This window comes from Lepus europaeus, chromosome 4, assembly GCF_033115175.1.
Source record: "Lepus europaeus isolate LE1 chromosome 4, mLepTim1.pri, whole genome shotgun sequence".
In the NCBI taxonomy this organism is placed as follows: Eukaryota; Metazoa; Chordata; class Mammalia; order Lagomorpha; family Leporidae; genus Lepus; species Lepus europaeus.
In genome coordinates, this window is record NC_084830.1 from 17,477,564 (window position 1) to 17,503,625 (window position 26,062).

General features: G+C 47.9%; 1 protein-coding gene across 2 annotated transcripts in view; it reads right to left on the minus strand.

Moving 5' to 3' along the window:
* Positions 1–293: 293 nt before the first annotated feature.
* NSMCE2 (NSE2 (MMS21) homolog, SMC5-SMC6 complex SUMO ligase) overlaps positions 294–26,062 on the minus strand; it is a 244,282-nt gene continuing 218,513 nt past the window's right edge. For both annotated transcript variants that reach the window (XM_062189456.1, XM_062189457.1), the window contains 3 exons: positions 11,601–11,701; positions 11,148–11,254; positions 294–647 (listed from right to left, as the gene is read on the minus strand). In XM_062189456.1, coding sequence (XP_062045440.1) covers positions 530–647; positions 11,148–11,254; positions 11,601–11,701 — 326 coding nt within the window. In that variant the 3' untranslated portion in view covers positions 294–529. The remainder of the gene's footprint in view (positions 648–11,147; positions 11,255–11,600; positions 11,702–26,062) is intronic.

The following is a 26,062-nucleotide window of genomic DNA, read 5'->3' on the forward strand; positions in this document are numbered from 1 at the left end:
CGCACAAAGTCTCACTGCGTGGGGAAGCCAATCCCATGCCATTCGGAATGACAAAGGAAAGCCCCCAGAAGACGAAATAAATACAGGAAAGTCACCTGGTGCCACTTCAGAACGTAACGCCAGTATCACCGCAGAGACAGGAGATGCTCTGTGCTATACACTCTCATTGCAAACATCACTTGAAAGACGTTCCTGAGCAATTCTAAGGAGGTGCTCTGAAGCATTAGAGACAGACAAGGCTGAGCCCCTGGAACAACGCACACGCACCCTGAGGCGGACAGCTGGGACCCACCGTAGATAATGAAGGCTTTATTCAAAATTACGCAGCTCTTAAAAATAAACAGTATACAATGTGTTTGCATTGTTACTGGGGGAACTTTAAAAAAATTGCTTTCAATCACACTTAAAACCAAGTTGTACCCCAAAGAAGGCCGCGCGGCCGGTCCCTCGCTGCCCCGAGAAGCACGGCTCTGAGCGGGCGGCTGGCGTGCGAGGCGCTGCGGACCTCCCCGCGGGCGGAGGCATTTTCTTACTCCGAATGGCGGTGCCTCTTCTTGTTGTGGCTCTCAATTGCCCTCCTGAGGGCTTCATCCTGGATGAGGTCCGACATCCTTATATCTGTGTGGCTGCAGCCAATTTTAGGGCAGCTGAGAGGGAGAAAGAAAATCAAGTCAGTCCGTTGAACATTTAAAAAAAATATTCCTCATTTATGTATGAGTGAGGCAGAGAGGCAGACAGAGGGAAGGAGAGGCCAGCTCTTGGTTCACTCCACAAGTGTCCATGCTGGCAGGAGCTGCACGGGGCTGAAGCTGGGGGCTGGGAACTCCCATGTAGGTGACAGGAACCCCACGACTTGAGCCTCACCACTGCCTCCCAGGGTTTGCACCAGCAGGAAGCTGGAACCAGGAGCTGGTGCTGGGAGTGGAACCCAGGGACTCCACTGTGGGCCATGGCCTTGGGTACCCTCACTGCCAACCCAAACACTACCTCAGTGCACTGAATTTTGATGCCTTAAGCACAAACTCCATTCAAATTCAAGCATTTAAAAGGGGACAAGGGGGTCAACAGTGTGGCATAGCGGGTTAAGCTGTTGCCTGCAGGGCCGGCATCCCATATGGGTGCCAGTTCGAGTCCTGGCTGCTCCACTTCTGATCCAGCTCCCTGTTAAAACACCGGGAAAGCAGCAGAGGATGGCCCAAATGCTTGGGCTTGATACCCTCATGGGAGACCTGGAAGAAACTCCTGGCTCCTGGCTTCGGTCCAGCACAGCCCACACCATGTGGCCCTCTGGGTAGTGACCCAGTGGATGGAAAACCTCTCTGCCTCTCTGTAACTCTGCCTTCCAAATAAATATAAATGACTCTTAAAGAAAGGGGCGACAATAAAGGAGTATGCATTATAAATCAGGATTCCTTTATTTTCTGAATGCCTGCTTGAGCCAGGCCCTGTCCAGGGACTGGGACACACGCTATGCACATGCAGTGTCTTTCCAGGGACATACTGTCCAATGGAGTAGCCAGGCAACCACTAAGTAACTCACAATTGTTTGCTATGAGTTCAGGCCACACTGGTGTTATGGAGGCAACAGAGCCAGGCCAAGGGGGAGAGCACTCGGGGCCAGGTGAGCCAGGCCTCCCTGAGGTCTGTTGGACAGAGCGCAGCCGGGGGTGTGGGAACAAGACCGCCTGTGGCCAGGCTGAGCAGCAGGGAGTGGAGAAGCCAGGGAGGTGGACTGGTGCTGTGGGGGGAAGGCCAAGGCCCCGAGGCTTCAGGGAATCGGGTGAGAACACGAGTGGGGCTTTGGGCTTCACTGCAAATCTGAAGAGAACTCCCTGGGCGGTTTTGATTTGGTTCACATGTGGCTCACGTCACTCCGGATGACGAAGGGAGAACACAAGGCAAGGAGGCCAGGTGGAATCCTGCAGGAATCCAGGTGGCTGAAGGTGCGAACAGCGGGCAGCCATGCAACAGAGGGGCGCGGGAAGGAAAGGAAAGAGGGAAGCAGCCGGGCCACTGGGGGCGCCCTTCCTGAGATGGGGAGTCACCGGGAGCCACAGGCCCACCAGACCTCCCAGCGCAGACACGGAGTGGGCAGCCGGGGACCAGCTGTGCTGAGGAAATCGGCGTGTGAGTCACGCTGAGAGGGGGCGGAACCTCAAGCCAAAGTCGGTTTAGATGCGGTCTCCTCTGAAGACGCTGGGTTGGATGAAGTCACCTGATTTCTTTGCAACGCGAAGCAGATCTTGCCAGCACTGTGCAGCCCATGTTTGACCTAGATCTGAATTCTCCCTCTACCATCTGCTTGCTGGCTGAGACCACAGGCAACTCCTGTTACCCTCTGAACCCCTGTTTCCTGATTCAAATGAGGAGAGGACGGGGCTCAATAGTGTTCATGTCCTATGACTGTCATTCGCTCCCTGATCATCATTCGGCCAAGAAGTTTTCAAGTCCCTGCCCTATCTATATCTCATGTATCCCCAACACATCATGGCCTCATTTCATCCTTCTATGTGATTGGCCCTGGCCTAGGTCTCAAGCCATGACTACAACAGACAAATATACATTCCTGCCCCCACAGAGCTCAGACCCATTGATCCAAGACACCTCGCCTAAAAGTACAGGGATAATAAGACCAAGGCCAACAAATATAAGACAAAAGATACACAGCAAAGGGGAAGAAAGTTCATCGCTGGAGCTCTGATTGGTCTAGTGGCAGGCAGCCCAACGGTTCAGCATGAAAGAGAACCTTCTTCTTGGCCCTGATCTCTGGATGAAGGCACCTTTAAAGGTTTATTTATTTATTTGAGAGGCAGGGTTACAGAGAGACAGAGATCTTCTGTCTGCTGGTTCTCTCCCCAAATGGCCACAACAGCAGAGGCTGGACCAGGCTGAAGTCAGGAGCCAGAAGTTTCATCCGGGTCCCTTGCACGGGTGGCAGTTGCTCCTATGGGATCTGGCACTGCAGGCAACGGCTTAATCTCTGTACCACAACACTGGCCCCTGGGTCAAGGAGTCTACACAAGAAAGCCACTACCCTATGTAATGTCATCAAACATTAATACTTTAAAAATATCAAAATGCATATGTGTCAGGTACATGTGTCAGATCATAATTATAGGAAGATAATTACAGGGGAGAGGACCAGGGTGATGTGGCCCAGGTACACACCATTTTGATGATGTGGCTTTGCATTAATTAGGGTAAGGCTTCAGAAATGTTCTACACTGATTTGAAAATTTGCAGTTTTATCTAGCCTGTCCACCTACATTCTGCAGTCTCAGAGTGAATTTTTTCTTTAAGCACAAAAGTAAACAGCTGATTACCAAGAGGTGATAGATACTTTCGTGACTTCAGAAAAGGTAATCCTTGGATGCCAATGGTGTGGTGCAGCAGGTTAAGCCACCACCTGCGACACTGGCATCCTATATGAGCGCTGGTTCCAATCCCGGCTGCTCCAGTTCTGATCCAGCTCCCTGCTAATGCACCTGGGAAGGCAGCAGAAGATGACCCAAGTACCTCAGCCCCTGCTACTCAGGTGGGGTTCTGAGCTCCTGGTTTCAGCCTGGCCCAGTCTTGGCCATTGTGGCCATTTGGAAAGTGAACCAGAAGATGGACCAGCTCTCTCTTTGTCTCTCCATTCTTGCTCTGCAACTCTGGCTTGCAAATAAATAGACAAATACATAAATAAATCTTAAACAATAAAAAGGGAAGAAAAGGCAATTCTCATCACTTCAGCTTCCATGGTGTGAAATGCACTTCCAAGCAGGTTGCTGGAACGATCGTCTCCTGATGCCCCAGCCCAGCAAGCATCCATTTCTGACTGCCAGGCCTCCCTTTCTCCCCACCCCGGAGAGCGAAGTCTTGAACTCCCACAGCCAGACAGTGAACAAGCAGCGGACAGGGAAGTGGAGAGTGGGGCGGGGAGGACTTCCTGGTGACATCAGAGGCTTTAGTCAGTCCCCAAGCCCATTCTGAGGATGTCAGACGGAATTAACCACATCACTCGGTACACAGCAAGCACCTGCACTCATTTCAGCGGGCTGGAGCCTGGGGTGATCTGTGTCCAACAAAGATGTCCCGGCTCACTTAGGCCACAGGCTCCGGGGACAGGGGCAGGAACCAGATAGCTCCCACAATGGGAGCCAGATGGTCCAAAGACAGAAACACTGGTGGAAGACTGAGAAAGGGCTGTGACAGTCCGGGCATGTGAAATAATTCTCTGGGCCCCAGTCCGTCCCTCTAAAAAGTCGAAGGTAGAGCGCAGGGCCATTGGGAGGTCAAGTGGGCCCCTGGTGCTGGGGCCGACAGCTTGCTTCAGATCCCACAGGGCAGCAGCTCCTGCTCCAGAGCCCACGTCTGCTCCCAGGAAGCACGCGGAGAAGGCCAGGCCCACTGACCATGTTGGCACGCGTTGGGGATGTCAGCAGCACTCTGCCCGTCACGGGGAAGCGACAGGGGAGACTTCTGGGAGAAGAGGAGGATGCAGGAGCCCGGGGGAGAACTCGTTGCTCACTCTATCTCGAACAATCAGACCCAAGTTTCTAAACTAAAAAGGACAAGAAAAGGCCACGATGCCATGGCACTGAATCAGGGCACTCCTCTGGAGAGACACGGCTGTGTGGAAGGACTAGGGGTAATCCCCATGACATCCTGGTGAGCAGGCCGGGCAGGGCTCCACCCGGCCACAGCTCTCTTGTCATCGCTGTGCCGCAGTCAGACCTGCAGGCCTCGCAGGAGAGGCAGGCTCCCAGACTGGGGTCACAGACGGGGCACGGCAGTCCCTGGTGGCTTGGGACAAGCACAAGAGAGTCTGCTGGACCAATCAAATTGGGTCTTAGGGGCACAGCAGTCCCTGGTGGCTTGGGACAAGCACAAGAGAGTCTGCTGGACCAATCAAACTGGGTCTTAGGAGGTCCCACCAGGATCCAGTGAACCCAGGTCTCGGCATCAGCTCAAAGGGCAGGTTCCAAGTGCAGAAGTTCCTGGATCTGGGTCTCAAAATTCCAAGGCTCAGTCCATGAGCTCCCCAAAGAAGGTGTATGGCTACCTCTGGCAATCTGAGCGGGATGGATTCCGGTCATACCTAAACACAGCGGGTAGCTCTATGTGCCTCCCTCTGAGTCAGAAATAATGGGTCACCAGGCGGTGAGGTAAGCTCCCGGTCCTCCAGCTGTGTGCTCAGCGTCTGCACTGCGCCAGGAGCTTTCTCCCGCGTCCTGCACCGCTCCACCGCCAAGACATCTGCTGGCCTGGACCAGAGTGGAATTCCCTACCGCTCGCCGGGTTCCCGAAATTCTCCGGGAGGAGGCTGTCGCTTCTCCTTTACAGGTGGAGAAACCGAGACTAACAGTTCATCAATGGTGAAACAGGAACTCCCGGCGCAACACTGGAACTCTCTGCTGTTGAACAACACATTTCTATCCCATTTAACTTCAGTCTTCCTGCTCTGAAATACACTATTGTTTTTTTGAAATACACTATTTCCAAGAAAAGGTTTTGTTCTTTAATTTTTTTTTTTTCATTTTATTTGAAAGCAGAGAGAGACACACACACACACATAAACACACACAGATACACAGGGAGATAGACATCTTACATTTGCTGCTTCACTCCCCAAATGCCTGCAATGGTCAGGCCAAAGCCAAGGGCCCAGACCTCAATCCAGCCCTCCCATGTGGGTGGCAGGGACACAAGTGCTTGAGCCACCACTGCCGCCTCCCAGGGTCCACGTCAGCAGGAAGATGGATCGGAAGCAGAGGAGCAAGGACTTGAACTCCATTACGGAGTGCAGCTGTCCCAAGTGGAGACTTAAGTGCTATGCCAAATACCTACCCCCTAGCTCCTGTCCTGAAATAAAATGTCAGAAAAATTTTATAAAAAGGGACTGTGATAAAAGTAGATATGAATATGAATACTGTAAGACAGTTTTATTTCTAAGATTCTAGTCTTTTTACTAAGAGACATATTTTAGGAAATTATTCTAACTACTGTAGTTGGTTAGGGTTAACTTCTCGACAATATTATTCTGACTCAAGCCAGTAGACGGAGGCCTTCCCAGGAACTGACCATGCATAGGAAAATTCAGACAGTGCCCAGTCACACCATGTACCTGGAACTCCAGTCTAACAAAACATATTCAGAACAATGTAGGAGGAGGAAGAGAGCAGATGTCTCCAACTGGATGTGTCACAGATATTTTTAAACAAAAGAAACCCAGAACGGCTCACCACTTTAACACGCACTGTGGGAAACTACACCGCTTCACGCTTAATGAGAAACTGGAGTGGGGGTGGGCATTCCGTCCTGTGGTTGGGATGTCTGCGTCCTGTATCGGAGTGCTGGGCTCGGGTCCTGAATCCACCCCAGACTCCAGCTTCTTGCCAGGGTGCACCCTGGAGGGAGCAGAGGTGGCTGGATAACCTGCCACTCACATGGGAGACCTGACGGAGTTTCTGGTTCTTGACTTTGGCCTTGCCCCGCCCCAGCTGTTGTGGGCATTTGGGGAGTGAACCAGCAGACAGGAATGCTCTGTTTCTCTCTCTCTCTCTCCCACTTATTTTTAGAGATTTATTTGAAATTCAGGGTGATAGAGCAAGAGAGAGCTCTTCCATCTGCTTGTTCACTCCCGAAATGATTACAATGGCCAGGACTGGGCCAGGCTGAAACCAGGCATCAGGAGCTTTTTCCAGGTCTCTGATGTGGGTGCAGGAGCCCAAACACTTGAGCCATCTTCTGCTGTTTTTCCAGACCATTAGCTGGGAGCTGGATCGGACGTGGAGCAGCCAGGATGCAAATCAGTGCCCATATGGGATACTAGCATTACACACAGTGGCTTAACCTGCTATGCCACAACTCCAGCCTGTTTTCTAACAAATTAAAAAAGGAAAAATTTCAGGGGCCGGCTCTGTGGCACAGTGGGTAAAGCTGCTACCTTCAATGCAGGTATCCCCTATGGGTGCTGGTTCAAGTCCCAGCTGCTTCACTTCGATCCAGCTCCCTGCCATAGCCTGGGAAAGCAGTAGAAGATGGCCCAAGTGGTTGGGCCCCTGCACCCATGTGGGAGACCCAGAAGAAGCTCCTGGCTCCTAGCTTTGGATTGGTACAGCTCCCGCTATTGTGGCCATCCAGAGAGTGAACCAGCAGATAGAAGACCTCTCTCTCTCTCTGCCTCTGTAACTCTGCCTTTCAAATAAATTAATTAATTAAAAAAATTTAAGAAGAGAGTATGCCTTACCAAAAAAAAAAAAGAAAAGAAAGCTCTGAAGTAGGTCCTAAAGAAGGTGTGATGTCCTCTAGGCCTGGCCCCACCTGCCCACTGGCTCCCCTGAACTCAGCTCCCCACCACTCCTTCCAGCCCCTGGCATGGTTCTGACTGCTTTTCCGACTGAACAAGATGCTTTTCTGAGGGCTGACATCAGGCTCTGTGTCGGCTGCTGTGGACATCACGTGAGCAGCGCACAGCTGGGCCCTACAGCCACAGAGCTCAGAGCCAGGCCGAGGCCTTGTCTTGCTGACTCTGCCCTGGCAACCCCAACCATTCCAGAGCTCTGTCTGTGATGGTGGTGACTGGATTTGGCTGCCTGCACCACTGAAAACCTCACGGTCAATGTTGCTGACTCAGAGTCCTCTCCCGAGTTCAACACCTACACTTTCTGTGCTTCCTGGACAATTCCAAATGGCTGTCTGGCAGGACCTCAAACTCAGCATGACCTGAACAAGGCTCTCAAAATCCCTTCTAAACGTGTTCCTCTCTGTAGGACAACTGACAGCTGGCAACCCTCCTCTAGACGCTCAGATTGAAAATGGCCTTCACCTCTTCTTCCACTCCCCTATACTCCGATGCCAGGTTCTGGCAGGTGTAATGCCACAGGTACTCTTGCCCCAGTCTCGGGTCTCCTTAGCTGTAACTTGGCCTGCTGCGGGAGCATCCTACTTGGCCTTCCTTCCTCCTGCCTTTTGAATCCACCCCTTGCATTGCTACTGGAGTAACTGCCTCAATTCCAGGTGGGCTCCCCTCCCTCCTTAAAAACCTTGCAGTGCCTCCCACACCTACTGAGTAATGGCAGTAAGAATGGTGAGGATGGTGACGCTGGGGATAATGTCTACTGAATCTCACTGTGCCAAGGACCTGGAATACTTCACAGGTATCTTATTTACATTTTGAATAAATCACTACAACGACAACTATTACCATCAGTTTACATGACGGTACTTCAAAAAGTTCACGGAAAAACAGAATTAAAAGAAAAGTTTACTTTGGTGGAAAAAATACTTAAAATCCATGCAAGTTTCTTTTTCATAATATATACTTGGATCAACATTGTGGAGACCCCCCATGGAGGCAGAAACTAATGACGTCACAATATTTAATGGCCTCTATCGTGAATCTTTACACCACTTCCCCATTCATATTATCCGCAGCATCCTCTTCCTCTCCATCTAATACACAGTAACTACAACCGTATCTACTGGAAACCAAACAGAAGGGTCTGAATGAGCCGAGCTCTTGGCTCAAAGATTCTTGTTCACCACTCTCTGAAATCATTCCCATTTTCCAAGGCCAGCTACAAATACTGCTTTCTCTGTAGACCTCCCAGACTTTTCCCACTTAGATCTAATGGGTGTTACTATTAAGCTTGGAGAATTTGCAGAGTTTCACATACTCCAGTTATGGAATCATGGCAGCAAAAACCAACCAACCAACTTCTCTAAAGGAGAGCTCACGTACTTGCAAATATCATGTACTATTCAAAAAAAAGGCAAAGGATGACTAGAAAGTCAAAATATGTACAAAATATCCAGGTGTGGGCATTTGGCATGAGTTAAGGTGCTGCTTCGGATGCCTGCATACCTTCTCAGAGTGTCTGGGTTTGATTTCCAACTCTGCTTCCAATTCCAGGTTCCTGCTACTGTGCCTTGGGAGGCAGCTGCTGATAGCTCAAGTACATGAGTCCCTGTTACCCATGCCGAGGACCCAGATTGAGTTCTGGGCTCCTAGCTGTGGCATGGCCCAGCTCGCTGTTGCAGGCATTTGGGGGAGTGAACCAGAGGATGGAAGATCACATTCATTCATTCATTCATTCATTTGGAAGGCAGAGTTACAGAGAGGCAGAGGCAGAGAGATCTTCCATCTGCTGGTTCATTCCCTATATGGCTGCAACAGCCTGAGCTGGGCTGAGGAGCCAGGAGCTTCTTCTGGGTTTCCCACTTGAGTGCAGGGGCCCAAGGACTTGGGCTGCCTTCTGCTGCTTTCCCAGGCCACAGCAGAGAGCTGGATTGGAAGTGGAGCAGCCAGGTCTCAAATTGTGCCCATATGGGATGCCGGCACTGCAGGTGGCGGCTTTACCTGCTATGCCACAGCCCACAGCGCAGGCCTCCACTCTCTCTCTTTAAATAAATAAAAACAAATAAAGGAGATCGAACTAGGCAGGATGTCTATTCTGGGAGTCACTGGCGCATATCCTTGTCCTTGTGGGGAGGAATGCGCTTTGTAACAGTACCTGCCCTTTCCTTATTTGACTACAGAGGGACGTCACAAACTTGGAGTAAGAAGAGCTGGCAAATAAATCTATCTAGGAATATCTGTTTTTAGCAATCAAGTTAACAATATTTTTGCTTTTCAGAGAATGAACACAGAAAAAAGTTCATTGCAAAAGAGATCTGAAGTCCAGAAACAACAGAAAATTCTAATCACAGGGGAGAGGACAGGTTCAGCAGGGAAAGGAGACATTTCCACTATGAAGTGGAAACTCAAAACAGATAAAAATGTACGAATGATGTAGGCTACAGCTTGCAACTGCGAGGCTGCAAAACCATTATTCTTCTAGAATAAACAGGGTAAATTACTTGACTGAATGACCATTAAGATACCTACAGTCTCCAAACATCCTATCTCTAAGGAGTGGTGGGGAATTCCAACTCGAGGTCTGGAACGGCAAATTTCTGGGCGATAGAGACAAACCACACATCAAAGGGACTGTTATCAAAAAGCTTTTGAGACCTGGTCACACCTGCCATTCCATTCCTGAGACAAAGACAAACCCGTGATAAGCGCACAAGAAATGCCGAACTGAGTCCAAGCCGGAGCCAGTCTAGCTCACTCAGAGTTCTATGCTATTACAGAATCAGAGTCCTTTGAGATCTTGGGGAGGGAATAAACACACGAACGATTCCTCAGAACCTCCATTAAAATAAACCTCATTGGTTAGTCATCCATGAGTTTACTTGAATCTTTAGGAAGTTAGTTAAGAAATTAAAAATGTGGCAAGTACCCCCTGACAATTAAATGGGATTCATCAAGACCAAGGGATGTGACTTCTCATCTTAGAGTGTCTACTTAAAATAATTTTTCAAAAAATATTTTATTTATTTGAAAGGCAGAGCGAGAGTGAGAGCGAGAGCGAGCGAGAGAGAGAGAGAAAGAAAGAGAGGGAGAGAGGTCTTCCATCTGCTGGTTCACTCCCCAGATGGCCACAATGGCTGGAACTGTGCTGATCTGAAGCCAGGAGCCAAGAACTTCTTCCAGGTGTCCCACGTGGGTACAGGGGCCCAAGGACTTGGGCCATCTCCCACTGCTTTCCCAGGCCATAGCAGAGAGCTGGATCAGAAGTGGAGCAGCCGGGACTCAAACCAACACCCATATAGGATGCCGGCTTTGTAAGTGGAAGCTTTACCTGCTATGCCATGGCGGAGGTCCCCTTAAATACTTTTAAAGCAAATTAGCTGTACTGCAGAAAGCAAAACAAAACAAGCCTAAAAACAACTTCCATTCCCTCTTGTTTGGGGAAGTGTATATACAAAGAGAGGGCACATTTTAATCTTACAGTTCTCCTTTATGTTCTTCAAGCTAGGTTTTTAATTGCACACATTCATAAAACTCCTATTATCTAATGATTAGAATTCAATCCAACCTTTTTCCTTCTGTCTCAAAGGTGTGGCTGGAGTTCCTTCGGCTTTTCCTGAACAGATTACTAATCTTTCCCTGGTGAATTGTTTTTCCAGAAAGTCAACTTCCATGTTTACACTGTTCGGGCGGCGAATGTGATTTCGGGCAGACACTGAGTGTCTCTTCCTCTAGCCGGACCTCTGGCACACCGGCCCTGGCTGCCCACGGCCGAGGCCCCGCTTCCGCTCCCGCATCAACTCACCAGGCCTTTTTCTTCCGCCTGTGCTTGGACTCAATCATGCGAACAATGGCTTCCTCTTCGTAGGTGTGGCCACACACTTTGTTTTTCACTGGCTTCTTCATTTCCAACTGCAATCAAGGAGACATTAGGCTTTCAGGAATGATAAGGATCAATTTCCAGTAGCTCTCTTTCCCCTAGTCCTGGGCTTTCTCATGGCCTTAGGTAACTATGAGGCTTAAGATAAGGACAGGCAGGGAAACCAGGGCACCAGTGTCACTGGCCATGAACTTTTCCCTAGATCCTTCAGGGTAGGCTGGAAGGAAAGCCTCCCCTGTATACTCTTTAGTCTGCATCACTTATCTGTTCTCCCGCCTTAACTCCAAATGTGAAATCAAACCAGAAAGCCAGCAGGAACCATTTTGCCCCTGGGAAGCCAAGTGCTTCTCGGACAGGGGCGGAAAGAGGAACCAGTACCTGCGTAATGGGGCAGATGAAATTGGTCTGACTCTGGGTCACGATCATGTCTTCGTCCACTCCTTCTGTTCCGTCGGCCTCTCTGTCCGCTTGAAGACCATCTAGAGGAAAAGGAAGAGCGGGTGAGCCTCCTTGGCCTGCCTTCACCCCACAGATGCGGAAGGAGTGGAAGGACAGTGGGCTCTACGTGGCATGAGTCTCTGTGGGAGGCCCCTGGAGGCCTCGGAATCGTTCTGCTCTGGAGAGAACTCTGCAAGGCACGGGATTCTGCCCATTCCTGCTAAGGAAACTGAGGCTCAGAGCAGCAAAAATACTTTTCAAAGCCACAGAGAATGAACTTTTGGAGATACTGCCTGGTAATGCAGAGTGTGAATTAGGGGGCCTGGTTAGCTCCCTCCCGTCCTGCTCTGAGACCCTGAGATAGCCGCAACTAAGAGGAAGGCACACAGGAGGTGGTGTGCTTTTGCACAGCTCCTGGCACAAGGAAGCGCTCACTAAGTGGTAACTGCTATTAGGTAACGTGTGTGGTGTGTGGCTCGTGGGCTTAAACCCTTTCATATTTGTGGGTATTAATGAGGATCTCCAAAGAACTTTTTTCTTGTGAATTATATTTACCAATGATAGACATTAAAACTGAAGAACTAAAAACTATGTATTAATTTATTTAAAAATAAAATCCCTTTACATGTCAACATAGATATTTTGTAAGAATTAAAAGTTAGCATATTTTCCAGAAACCATCCTGTCCACCCCTCGCCCCACGTGAGAAGAGTGGCCCTGCTTCCCAGTTTTTCTAAGTACCTTTTTTAATGCTTGGCTTGACAGAAGACAGTTGGATTTTGATATTTGTGCATGCACTTAATTGGTCACACTATCACATGCCCTATAGCTTCTGGGAAAATTCACCCATGGAAAGAATGAGAGTGAAAAAGGCAAATGACCTCATGTTACTATGAGAGCAGTTCTGACTTGAAGCCGCCCTGCAAAGGCTCTTGGAGAACTCTGGGGGTTCCCTGGTCCACGTTTTGAGAACTGCTGAAGGATGAGTGGTAGTGCTGGCTTTGAACACGGCACTGGCTGCTGCTGCTGCTTTTCATTAAATTGCGCTTTCCCCTCACTTAGGGAAAAGGAGATGACAGACGGTTTTTGAAGGAGACAGTAGGAATGAGTAGATCATATAAAAGCCTCAACATTTTTTCCCCAAAGATTTGTTTTTTTGAAAGTCAGAGTTACGGAGAGACAGGAAGAGACACAGAGAGATCTTCCATCTGCTGGTTCACTCCCCAAATGGCCCCAACAGCCAGGAGCCTAGAGCTTCATCCAGGTCTTCCATATGGGTGGCAGGGGCCCAAGCACTTGGGACATCTTCCATTGCTTTTCCCAGACCATTAGCAAGGAGCTGGTCAGGAAGTGAAGCAGCTGAGACTTGAACTAGCACCTATTTTGGATGCTGGCATGGCAGGCAGTGGCTTTACCTGCTATGTCATGATGCCATCCCCTAAAAGTTTTTTAAAAAATTATTTATATTCACTTCATTTGAAAGGCAGAGACCAAGTGAGAGAGCAACAGACAGGTAGCTTCCATCAGCTGGTTCACTCCTCAAATGCACGCAACAGCAACAGTAGGGTTGGTGCAAGACAAAGACACGAGCCTAAGAGCTCCATCCAGGTCTTTCATGTGGGTGGCAGGGACTCAAGGACTTGAGCCATCACAGGCTGCCTCCACAAGTGTGCATTAGCAGGAAGCTGGATTGGAAATGTAGGAGCCAGGACTTGAACCAGGCACTCCAACAGCTATGCCAAACGCATAGCCCTCTTTTTGCAGAAGGGATACTTGCCATCTGCATAGATCAATAGGTTTTTACAATACCAGTATTGCTGGCATAGTCCTTCTTTCCTTCCCCCCTTTTTCCTTTCTTTATTCTCTCCTCCTTTCCCTTCCTTCTTTCCCTTTGGTGAAATTATAAAGACATAAAAATGTGCTTTTCTTTTTGTGCAAGAGGGAAATTCTTGTCTCTGGTTCAGACGGTTTTGCAAAACTTTCAGTTCCATAGAACTAAAGGCTTTGGGCCTCCACCCAGGCCAGATGGTGTGTTGATCTGCAAAGATACCACTGTGGGTAAGAAGAAGGCCGCGGAGTGCCAGGTCAAGGCTACCCAGTGATTTAACAGCCGGAAGCCAGGATTCTGTCTACAGTCTTTTGTTTGGGTTCACCTGCTGCTCCTAGACTAGTGCTGTTTCTATGCCAGCTCGTTGTCCTCCCAACAGTTCTCATTCCCCATAGAAGGCAAGAATGAAAACCTCAGGGCTTATGACTTCCCAGGAAGAACATTTCCCATCACTGGGCACTAAGGTACAGTGTCCAGGGCTTGCCAGCTTCTCAGGAGCTTATGAAAATATCCGAGAACGTGAGACCCATTTATTCAAAAGAGGATAACCATAAAGTTGAAATTAATCAATGTTAGCTTAACTTCATCAACTGTTGATTTGTCCACAAAATATATTTTTTTCATTTGGAAGCAATATGTTGGCTGGATTTATTTGTTAACTTAACAAGCATTTCCAAGTATGCTGAGATAAATTACTGAGCAACTCATAATCAATTATAAATGAAATCAGTTACTGACAGCCCACCTCCTTCCAAAGCAAAACTGTAAAAATATTTTCAAAACCTTTCACCATGTGGGGGTTGCCATATTTTAGTATGTTTGCTGTGATGCAGGGTGGGGTCCCTGGAGATAACAGTGCTCACCCTTGTGATGGGTTTTCAGGCCTCCAAGGACTTGTCTCTGGTGTTCACAGAACAGGAGTCAGAGCCCTCCAAGAGTCCTTCCATCAACCGAGTGACTGCTCACCACAGAGGGTAAGGAGAAAAACCCAGGGGCCAGCTGGGAGCCCTGGTATCTCCCGGATTCACTTCTCAAAGCCTCCTCCTGTGGGCAGCTGCCCTACACTCCTCATCCTGTGTTTGATAGTCAAAATCCAAGGAGTTCTTTGTCAGTTCCTCCCAGGGTGTATTTTGAATTGATGGTAGATTTCTAACTGTAGATTTTATGCCGTGGAATTCACCAGAAAAATCTGTTAGATGAATAACAGAGTTCAGCCAATGTGAAAGACTGGGGGTTTGCTTGTCATCTTCTATTTTTACATTTCAAAAGGTAGAGGAAGCAAGAAAGCATAACTCAGATGCGAGGCCGACCGTCAGGGAAGGCTGAGTGGGGAACTCTGAGATCAGAGGTGGCGACCAGCATCAGTGATCATGAAAGGAGAAGGTAGCAAAAGTGAGACCGAGGAAGAGTGCCAGCCATGAGTAATCGCCCACAGACCGAGAGACTGAGAAGAGAAGGTTCTCAACAGCTCTACTTCGCTAGAGGCAGAACATTTCCTCACCCACCGTCTGTATTTATAGAAAGTGATATTAAAGCTGGGACTCTACAGTGTGCTAACAAAAGGTCAGATCTGACAATAAATATCACTTACACTGATTTAGTTGACCCAAAGGCAAAACTCTATGATAAGTTTGGTAAGAGGAAGACTGGAGAGAAAAATATAGACCATCCCGGAGACTCGCAGATATTTTAAAACTGAGGTTATTTATCCTAAGTCTCTCATTTACCTGAGAAAATTGAGAACCAAAAAATTATAGGTTTTGTCAAAGTCCTCAAGGGATTTAATATATAAAAGTGTTGCTCTGTTTTCTTGGACTGGTTCATTTAGTCAAATGACTACACACAGTGTATTGGTTCTGAGAGCTCCCTCCGGCTCTGAATATTTTTTCCGGGATAATACTAGTACCCTTGGTTTACTGAATGCTATCTGAATGTGTTTCAAAATGTTCATGGAGAAATGAAATTAAAAGCTAAGTTTATTTTGGTACAAAAACATTGAAAGCCACACAGAATTTTTTCATACTACATGTTTATCATGAGCTTTTTTCAAATGCTTCTCATATGAATGGATTTCAAATGTTTTGCACAGAAATAAAATTTTCTTTTAATTACATTTTTCAGGAAATTTTTGAAGTACCCTTGAAGAGCAGCTACTGTGCTAGCCACTTTTTACATATTATTTCATTTAATCTTCATCAAATATCAATGAAGGATGACTATATTGCTACTCCCATTATAGACAAGAGAACTGAGGCCCATAATATCTTTAGGGCAAATGTGGAAAATATCAGTCTTCTCATGAAGAAAAAAGAGATTAAATTAGTTTGATTAAAGAGATCAGAAAATTGTCTGATTATGAAAAAAATAACAACAAGCAAACTAGTCAGATCATATGTGGGGTAAACTCTTAGACGCACACGACAGCTGTCAATGTTCAACAGCTCAGACCCACACCTCACTCCAGATGCCCAGTCCCTGGGTGACCAAGACCAGGACCAAGGAGAGAAGCCTGCACAACAGCTAAAATTTACAGAGCACTCACAAGGGTGGAGCAGGGAAGGAGCTAGGTCATTTGAATGTGATGTGTGTGTGTGTGTGTCATAGAATGAACACCAAAGGGAAGGAGAAACCACGGAAATGCTTGCAGTTACCTATCTGAAAGACTACGAGTCCGCCCCAGCGATGTGAAGCCCCTGAGACGCGTGTGGGTTCACGGTTCGTCAGCTGGGACTGCCGGGGACGAGCCACACGGCGCTGCCTTCAGCCCTCCTGTCTCGGTCACCAGCCCCCTCGCTGAGCAAAGCTGCAAACTGGGGCTCACGCGCCATCACTGCCTTTCCATCATTCCTCACACCCACGCCACGGGCGAGTTCTGCTGGCTGGGGTTGTAAACCACACTCTGAGTCCAGCCCCTGGTCCACGTCACCACTGCCGCCCGCCCAGACCCTGCGGGGGCCTCCTCACTGCTGCCACTGCTCAGCAAAGGCCCCCACCCCCGGCCCTGCATGCCCCTGCGGTGCTCTCCACAGCCCTGTGCGAGCAGCCCCTCTCCCCGACTCTAACCGCGCGAAGACACATGGCCTTTGTCAGCTTCCCAGGCTGCGAAGCCCCTTCCCACCGTGGGCTCCTCACACTAACTAGCCAGCCTACACTGTTTCCTCCTGCTGCTCGGGGCTTAGCCTGCTCCTTGTCATTTTAGAAGTCGGTTTAAATGTCATCTTGGCGAGGTCTCCTCTGATGCCCCGAGCTCAGGATGCCACCAGACTTTCTCTATGACGTCACCCTGCTACGGCCCCTGGCACAGCACACATCCGTACACACCATTTTCTTATCTGCCTGCCTTCCTTCCCCTGTGCTTTCTTTCAGGACAGAAGAGTCCTTGTTGTCTTATTCTCTGATGTTCTTAGAGTCTCAAATAGTCCTTGGCAGGTAGTTAGCAGGTGTCCAGTCAACACCTGGAAAGTAAGCGGCTTTGTCCAACAAGGCAAGAGTGGTCCCTATTTTTCACAAGATTAGACACAACCGACTTAACAGTCGCGGCTACACACACGCACACACCCGCAGAGCCTCACACACTGAGGACTGGAACAGAGAGAGCTTCACGTTTGTGCGGGGTGCAGCCTTGGACCCTGAATTACATGTCAAAGGCAGGAAGTAAACATAAGTCTTACGATTACAGTAGGCCGTGTGGTAATTACAAAGGAGCATCCAGACATGGTCTTGTGGTCAGAAAAGACATTTGCTCCTGGCCACACACAGCCCCAGTGTTAGTCATTTGTCTGTCTTCAGGCATCCCAAATTTGGCTAGCACTTAAGAAAGTTTTCTGCCAGCTGGGAATAAAAGTTGATTGCTATGTGCTTTTTCAATTAAGCCCGAACATTTTTCTAAAAGCACTCTTCTCTTAAGCAGCAGCCCATGAAGGAACTACTTTACAAACACTGGTGGCTGGCCTGCAATGCTGCTCAGACTGCCCAGATTATTTTACTTGCACTATGCTAGGGCAGCATCTTTGCAGCAGTTGCACAGACGCATGGGAGATGCGGGGGCCGCCCAGCCAAATCACAGCGATTCCACGTTTGCTGCTCCATAGTCCTGGTGCGTGTGCACGTGTCTGTACCAGTTCCTGACCTGTTTCCCCTCCCAGCAACCTACAGCGGGGGCTGCGATGACCCTGCTGTGGGCTCAGCTGCATCTCACATGCTAAGTGGAAGGGGAAGACGGTCAGCAGGCTCCATCTCCTTGGCTTGGAATGAAGAGCTCTGTGTGTGTGTTCCATTTTGAGGTCCACTCTGTGGTACTCTTGGTGGCCAGCTTCGTCTCTCTGTTTCTTCCTGGCCTGACTGGTGGTCTGCTCTGAATGCCAGTTGTCTGGCCAGGCCATGTTGCCACTTCCTTTCCCTCGAGGAAAGTGAATCCCAGTTTCCAGCACTCCCTGGCATTGGCTAGTTAGGATTCTGATTATGCTCAGACAGGGTGCACACAACTAGAGACTTCCTAGACGGATGGCAAAATTCCACAAACACAGGTTGAGTTAATATGATGAATCAACAATGGCTAGAACATAATAGGGACCTCATAAATGTTACTACTACGTAACAGAAGGTCTCCAGAAAGAACAGGGTTGGCCTCTCGGAGGAGCTGATAGCTGATCTGGGTCAACAAGGAGATCTTCCAATCTACCTGTTCTGATACAACTCCGCTGCCTCCTAACACGTGAGCAGTTCATTTTTCATTACCTCCCACCAACATTCTGATCAATGTTCTTCTTCCTTTTCTTCTCTTAGCTATTACCTATCCTCAATTCGTCTGCTATGTACTTGGAGAAGCTGTCTCTAACCAATCAGACCAATCCAGTTCAACCCAATCCATCCCAACCCCACGTTCAATATGCTGTCTTTGAAATCCCACAACATCTGTTGTCTGTAACATTCCCTGTGCCTTAAACTTCCTCCTTATTCAAATACTTCACATAAATAGAATCTCTTTTCCGGATACACTGTGTGTTCAAGTCAGGCCAAGGCAACTTGGTTTGCATTTACTGAACACCTGCTCTGTGCCAAGCACTACACCAAATGCCAGGTGTGGATACAACGAGGACTACGGTTGGGTCTGGTGGGAAACACAGATAGAAATGTGCATATTTAACATCCTCTGCAATGAATAACTGATGTTTTGCACAAAGTACGAAGGTATCTCCGAAGGTGAGGTGAGGAGTGAAGGTGCACCTCCTAGAGACCAGGATGACTAAGCCAGGCTTTCCAGGGAGGTCTGATAAGAACAGGGCAGGGCTTTCCAGCAACGAGACTCACAGCATTTCAGAACACGGGATCTGGAAACAGCCCACTGGGAAATGCCCAGTTCCATCACTTGGCCAGCCAGGTGCTCCTAGAAAAGCTTACTCTGCCTTTCTCTGACTCAGTCTCCCCAGCTGTAGAGCTAACAATGGTTCTTTCTTCATAGGGCTATAGGAGGATTACATGAGTTAACAAATGAACAGTTCCTAGTCTGGTGACTGGCAAATTGCAAGTCCCTTCAGTGTTGTCATTATGATTATCACTCCTCGAAGTTCTCACAGTGCTAGCACGCAGTGGGCACCTGCCCACAGACACGCTCAAGTGAACAGAAATGCTGCGCTATGCAATCAGCAAAGAGAACCGGCAAGACAGAACGACCTAGGATTCTGAACGGGATGAGCTCCTCCACGCACCAGGGCACAGCGAGGCTTCAGTTAGCCCGGTCACACTTGGCGGACCCAGCACCACCAAGGTCTTCCATGTGCTGCCTTCTTTCCCTTCCCCGGCTCTTTCGACATGCTCCTTGAGAGATCTTGAAAGTAAACTGAACGAGGAATTTCAGCTTGTTTCCTCCACATGAGTTGACATTTTAGTGGGACATAACGTACCCGTTTGCATTCTCATGCTGAGATGTGTCCTTTGTCCTCAGCTGACATTCTGTGGTACTTTGCCTTCTCCCATTAAACACTGTCAAAATATGAGAGTTTTTAAAACCATCACCCAGTATAGTTAGCCGGTGGGGCAAAAATGAACCAGGTGAGATCTGGTTACACAGCTTCCGATTTAAGCCACTAAATGTTGAAAATTGTACCCTCACACTGAGTACTTAGACTTCATACGTCTTAAAAGAGAAGGTTTAATGGCCATTACCATCTCCAGGTCACCTAGCAGAAGCAGGAAATCTAATGCATACATTCTATTTCTTTGTTCTGGACAATGAACTAGAAAATCACATAATAGGAAAAATCTGATTAGACAGCACTGGGAGGCCTACAAGCCTCAATTATTTGGATTTACAGTGAAGTCAGGTGAGCAAAGATCAGAAGGTAAGAAAGCCCCTTTGAGCTTATTTTCTTCTGCTTTCTTATTTTAGAGGACTGCGAATACCTATTCAGGCACCCAAGGCAGTACTCGCAACTTGCTCTCACACCTGTACATTCTCTCTGTCTCTGACCTATCTTGATTCTGTCTCTTCCTCTTTATTCTCACTGCTCGTATCCCAATTCATACCCGAGTGTTTCCTGTTTAGGTCATCAGAGAGTTAACTGCTCCTCCCTCTGCCCCAGTCTCTCCACTCCACTTCTGCTATGATGGCTAGTCACCTTTCTATAACCATGGCATTCTGAACACAATGAAACTCTATCAGTCAGCCCAGAGTGTCCTTATCCCCTACCACTATCATCTCAATAGCCCACGCCCCATGTGTTTGTCCCAAACCAGGTATTCAATAGCCCACGCCCCATGTGTTTGTCCCAAACCAGGTACAATCCATTCAAGCTTGTCCTGCTATGCGGTCCGCTCTTCCCCCTTGCCATCTCTGGCTACCCTTCAAGACTGGGTTCAAGGATTTCCTCTGCGAAGTTCCAAGCAGAGGTGAGTCCTCCTTCAGCCTCCACAGTACCTTTACAAGCTTCTGTGTTCATTTGTCTCCTTCTCTGTCTTCCCTACCTAACTGTGGATTCCTTAAGAAAAGGAACTCGGTCTTATCCATCTTCATGTTCTCGGAGAGCCAGGCAAAGTGCAGTAAATTAACAGATGCTCAGCCAATGGGCGACTGGTGAACTGAGAATGCTTTCAGTGCTGTTACATATAAAGTGACCACAACAAGAAGATGTAAATGTGAAGACTGGAAGGCAAGAGTTTTAGAGGAAGATACGTGGGTCTTTGATCTAACTACGATGTGAATTTTCCAGAAGGGGGGCCATGTGACAGAGTCTGGGCCACACCACTGCATATTTTCTGTTCCACTTCTGTACAAAAGTGAACTGCTCCAAGTGAGATGATGAAGGTTATATTCCAAGAAATAAACTACCCATGTTATAGCTTTATATAGTTGCTGATTTTACTCCCTTGCCCCAAATCACCAGTGTCCACTGGAAAGTACAATAATCATTATCAAAAATGTGCAAATTGTTTTATGTTTGTTGAGCTTATCAAGGAAGGAGTGTATATATGTAGTGATATTCACTTACAGCAGTTTTTATAACAAGCACTGGAGAGATCTAGATATCTGATAGGGAATTTAAGTGAACAGTGCTATCACCACTCAAAATCTGATAGTTTTTAAAAACAATCTTCAACATGGGAAAATGCTTATGTTACGACATGAGTGAAAACTTAAAGCTGCATGTGCACTATGTTAATCAATATTTAAAAGTGGTGTAGAGAGGGAGCAGGTGTTTATCTTCGTGGTTAAGATGCTTCTGGCCCCCACTCCAGAGTGAATGGGTCAATTCCTGGCTCCAGCTTTCTGTCAGTGCAGATCCTGGGAGACAGCAATGGTGGCTCAACTAACAAGCTCCTGTGACCCATCTGGGAAGCTTGAGTTGAGTTCCCAGTTCCTGGCTCCAGCCCCAGCCCGGCCCTGGCTGCTGGGGACATCTGGGGAGTGAAGAAGCGGATGGAAACTTCCTGTCTGTCACCTCTTCTCCATCTCCTGGTCTCTCTCCTCCCTCCCTTTTTCCCTCTCTGCTCTCTTTCTGCATCTCTCAAATTAAAACAAAAAAATATACAGAATAGAGACTGAAAGAAAATGTTGTGGTCCATCACTTCTAGATGACATAAGCACTGTTTATGTTAAGTGTTAGTAGAGGAATCAAGAAAAATTCTGCAATTTTTGAAGAACATTATTTAATGTGAACTTGTTATATCTAATACTCTCCATGAGACTGCATACATTTCTGTATGTAGTGAGTGGGGTTGCCTATTTATGGCAGTGGAGATGGATGGATTTGTTTAATTTGTCAAACTGAAACAAATGACGAAATAAAGAACAGAGATCAGGACAGCAAAAATAAAAAAAGGAACTTCAAGATTTATCATTGCTCAACTTAAAAATTGCAACGCTTCAACTTTGGGTGAGACAGGGGCTGTGACACCATCTCAATCTCTGATATACTTTGGATGTAGCATCCTAACACGAGCCGTAACACTTCAAACTTCTCTGATGCCCTAAAGACAATGCATTGTGGCTTAATTTCCACGGTCTCTTCTGGCTTGTCTAATTTCAGAGCTCCAGACGAAACAATAATGAATACCTGCACACAATGTAAGACTGGAAACACAGATTGAGCTGCTATAACGCCATCATTTGTTTTGTAAGGCTTCTCACAGTAAATGGCACATTTTAATCTTCAGAGGATACAAGGCAAGGACCCACTGAGTCTCTCTCCTCTGGGGCAAAGTGAAGGAGGCCGCCCCTGTGACGCTGAGTGAGGGCAGGGCATGGCAGGGCTGGTCACATTCGCCAGCGCTACCTGCGGTCCTCAGCATGACCTCCGTGACCTGCACATGTCTCCTCCCCTGACCCTGGATTTAATGAAAAACAGTGTCCCATGGATTTGCTAAGCATAGTAATTACAAAATGCCACAGAATCTTAGGATTAATTAAACATGCTTATTTTATCTTTTTACATGCATCTGATAAAGGATATCAAGATTTATTTTTGATCCATTTAAAAAATATTCTTCATGGTAGTCAAAAAAAAAAAAAAAAAAAAAAAAAAAAAAAAGCAAGCCAGGGGCCGGCATTATGGCATAGCAGGTAAAGCCTCCACTGAGGCACCAGCATCCCATCTGGGCACCGGTTTGAGTCCCGGCTGCTCCTTTTCCAATCCAGCCCCCTGTTAATGTGCCTGGGAAAGCACTGGAAGATGACCCAAGTGCTTGGGCCCCTGTCACTCACGTGGGGGACCCAGATGGAGTTCCAGGCTCCTGGTTTTGGCATAGCCCAGGCTTAGCCATTGCAGCCATTTGGGGAGTGAACCAGCAAGTGGGAGATCTCTCTCTCTTTCTCTCTGTTTCTTCCTCTCTCTGTAACTCTGCCTGTCAAATAAATAAATAAATCTTAAAAAAACAAAAAGTCAGGAGAACAATCCCTAAAGTATATTCAATACGCAAGAAATTTTAAAAGGTCAGAGCCTGAGGGTTCGAGTGTAGTGAGGCTTACCAATCCTGTCAACAACAATGTCAGCAGAGCCACCCAAAGTGTGACCCGGATCCAGAGCCGGGCCAAGTGGTCAGGGCCAATCAGGGCAGGGCTACTGGGACATCCAAGCGTCATGAACCCACACCCTGGTCTACACTGGCATCTGTTTTCAGTTTTCAGGGCCTTGTGCGAAGTTAGCCTGACCGAAAACACACCCAAAAAATCCTGCTCAGTGGAAGGAAGAAATAAAATGGAAGAGAGATAGAACGAGACAGTCAGAGAAGGAAGGGAAGGAGGGAGGGACAAGGCAAAGGATGAGGGAATCTTTAATAGTGCAGATCCCAAGAAGACGCTCCACAGACAAAAGGCCCTAAAGTCCTTGTCCCCAAGCCCTGCTTCCTTGGCCCTGCCCCCTCCCCCACTTGCCCTGCATGTAAAGGAAGACACATGACTTCAAAGCTGGGATCAGCTTAGGACACAGCCCTTGAGAATGTGTACAATAGATCTGAGTCATTTTGTTCGTTTTGTAAACATGGAGAAATCACACTTCTAAAACTTCCTCCTTCCTGACATCCATGGTGCCTGACAATATGCTCAAACATGCTTAGCATGGAACATTCACTCTTCCTTACCCACACCCAGAGATGTCAAGGACAGATTTTCTTGCTCATTGAATGCTCACTCATTCCAGGGCAGGGGACAAGTCTGGTGCGCATGAAGACAGGGATGGAGATGCAGAATACTCAGGGACTGGAATGTCAGTGAGCCCAGGCCGTGCTACACGGAAAGGCAGAGAGGTCAGAAGCAGCCCAAGAGAGCATTTAACCAAGGTCTATGTCTTCTGGGCAAACCCCCTCCTTGGGGGTCTCCAGGAATTCCCCCGTCCGGTCCACCTTGGGACACCCAACACATCACTCAATTCATCTTTGTAGGCTGCTGTTTCCACCACAAGCCAGGAAGCCTCTCAAAGGCAGCCGACAGTTTTTCTCATCACTAGCTCCCTGGGTGTGGCAGGTGCTAGGGGCTCAGTGTCAGGACATGGAATCCAGTCTGGAGGGGTCCTGGGTGGCTTCACCTTGGTTCTGTTGACTCTTGAGTTCTTCTATAGAGCGAAGGGGTGCTGTGTGACCCCCGGGGACAAGAGTTCCAGCGTTTCGTGCTGTATGGACTTCAGGCCAGGGGGCTCATTCTAGGCCCAGGTACCCCATGGAGCTACCTGAGATTGGGGGAGAGCTGCAGCTTTTCCTGTGGGCTATCCCTTTCTTCTCTGTCTCATTAGGCTAGTGCGGAGATGAGATAAAATGCTTTGCCCTCATCCGCCCTCATCAGAGACAAAATGTAATAAATGGATAAAGGCAGACACAAAAACAACCTCAGGTGGACTCTGGAAGCAGCTTCTGAGAGGGCGGACCTTGATCTTGATCGGCAGTCCAGCTCTACAGAATGCACGAGCCCAGAGGATGGCAGGAATGTTCGCGAAAGCATGCAGAGTAAGCAGGGAGCAAGGACAAAGGAAAAGAAGGCAGCAAGGGGCTCTCTGAGTTTATTTTATGGACTCTACAGGAAAATAAGAAGATCCCAAATCACTACCTCTTTGAAGACAGAATGAAGATGATGCTGTTCACTTCCAGGCAAACCTCTACCCTAGCTAATTTGGACCATGCAGTGAGTAATGAATACACCTGCCACCCCCACAACATTGCACAAGGCCAAAGCCGTGTGAGAGCTCCCCAACCCCTCTGACTAGGATCTTCCTCAGTTACAAATTCTTTTAAGATAAAAGCAAAGCAAAGTACAGAGAGGCGACTGGTCAGAGCAACTGGGGAAGGCTCGCTCTCAGGTCGAGGCACGGAGCCGGGAAGCCAGAGAAGGAGTAGGTAAGCAGGGAATTCGGGAGCCAATAAAAGAGTCAGGCTAAAAATAAATCAAGAGTGAACATCAAGGAGGCAGAGAAATTATGCAGGGGATGTAATTAGCACACTAATTATAGGGGTCATAATTAGGAGCAATGGGATGAAATTAAGAAAAGGAAAATTTTAATTGTTGGGAGAAACTCTGAGGGGGAGAGATGAGTTTCTCATCCTGTTCACACAGACTGCAGGCCATTCATCTATCTGGACGGGGCTGCTTCAAAACGAGCTGGCAATTATTTAAAGAGAATTTATTTTTTGCTACCAAAAGTAGACTAGGTTACTTGACGACACACAGAGGCCTCTTGTATCTAATTTTATCATTCTGTTCTTTCTTCTAAATTAAATGGTAAAATGGCTAATGATAAAAAAGCTTGTGACTGTTTCATTCCAAAAATATGAGTCAACATCTAAGGAGCTCAAAATGGCAAGGCAAGGACAAGGGGAGAGAAGAAAATACAGTCCAATGGGCTTCAGTCGACAACACGTTTACAGATGAGAGAGGCACAGGCTCACGTCTCTCCTTTTCCAGGGCGAATTCAGTTGCTTGGTTTTCCAGAACGACTCCAAAGATGGGAATTAAACTTGACCAGCGTTGTTAGTAAACGGTAAGAAGCGCCAGCTTTCAAGTTGTGACCAAGTTTCACAATGACGGTCTGGTAGCATTCTTGCAGGGGTTGCGCAACTGAAACTTACAGCCTTCAACACACAGGCAAACTTCACGTTGTATTAAAAGATGGTGGAGGCTTATGGTTTCCTGGGATCGGGAGTGAAATTTAAAGAAAATTTATTTTCTCTTCCTCATTTAGGAGCCCAAGGTATGATTCATGCCACTTCCAGTTAGCCAATGTCTGCTGACCCCCTACCACTTCCCAGGCTCAGCGGATGGGTTGAAACAGACAAGAGAACTCCAGGAGGGAACTGAGCCCAGGGGCGAGAGGGCTCCCAGAGGCTTCTCAGGGTGCCTGTGGGAGGGACAGTGGTGCTGGGAGGCCACTCCAAGGAAAAGGAGGCAGGAAGAGCAGGTTGTCAGCTGAGGGGTTTCAAGGCAGCCACTCCAGCAATATGCACGACTGTCCTGTTACAGAATTGCAATAGGCTAGATGATAAAAGTACCTAAAAAGGCACGCTTTCTGATGTTACTTGATATTTGCTCAGGATTCTATTATTTCAATGCCTCCTAAAATATAAGCTACACAGGAGCTTGCTTGATTGATTTCTC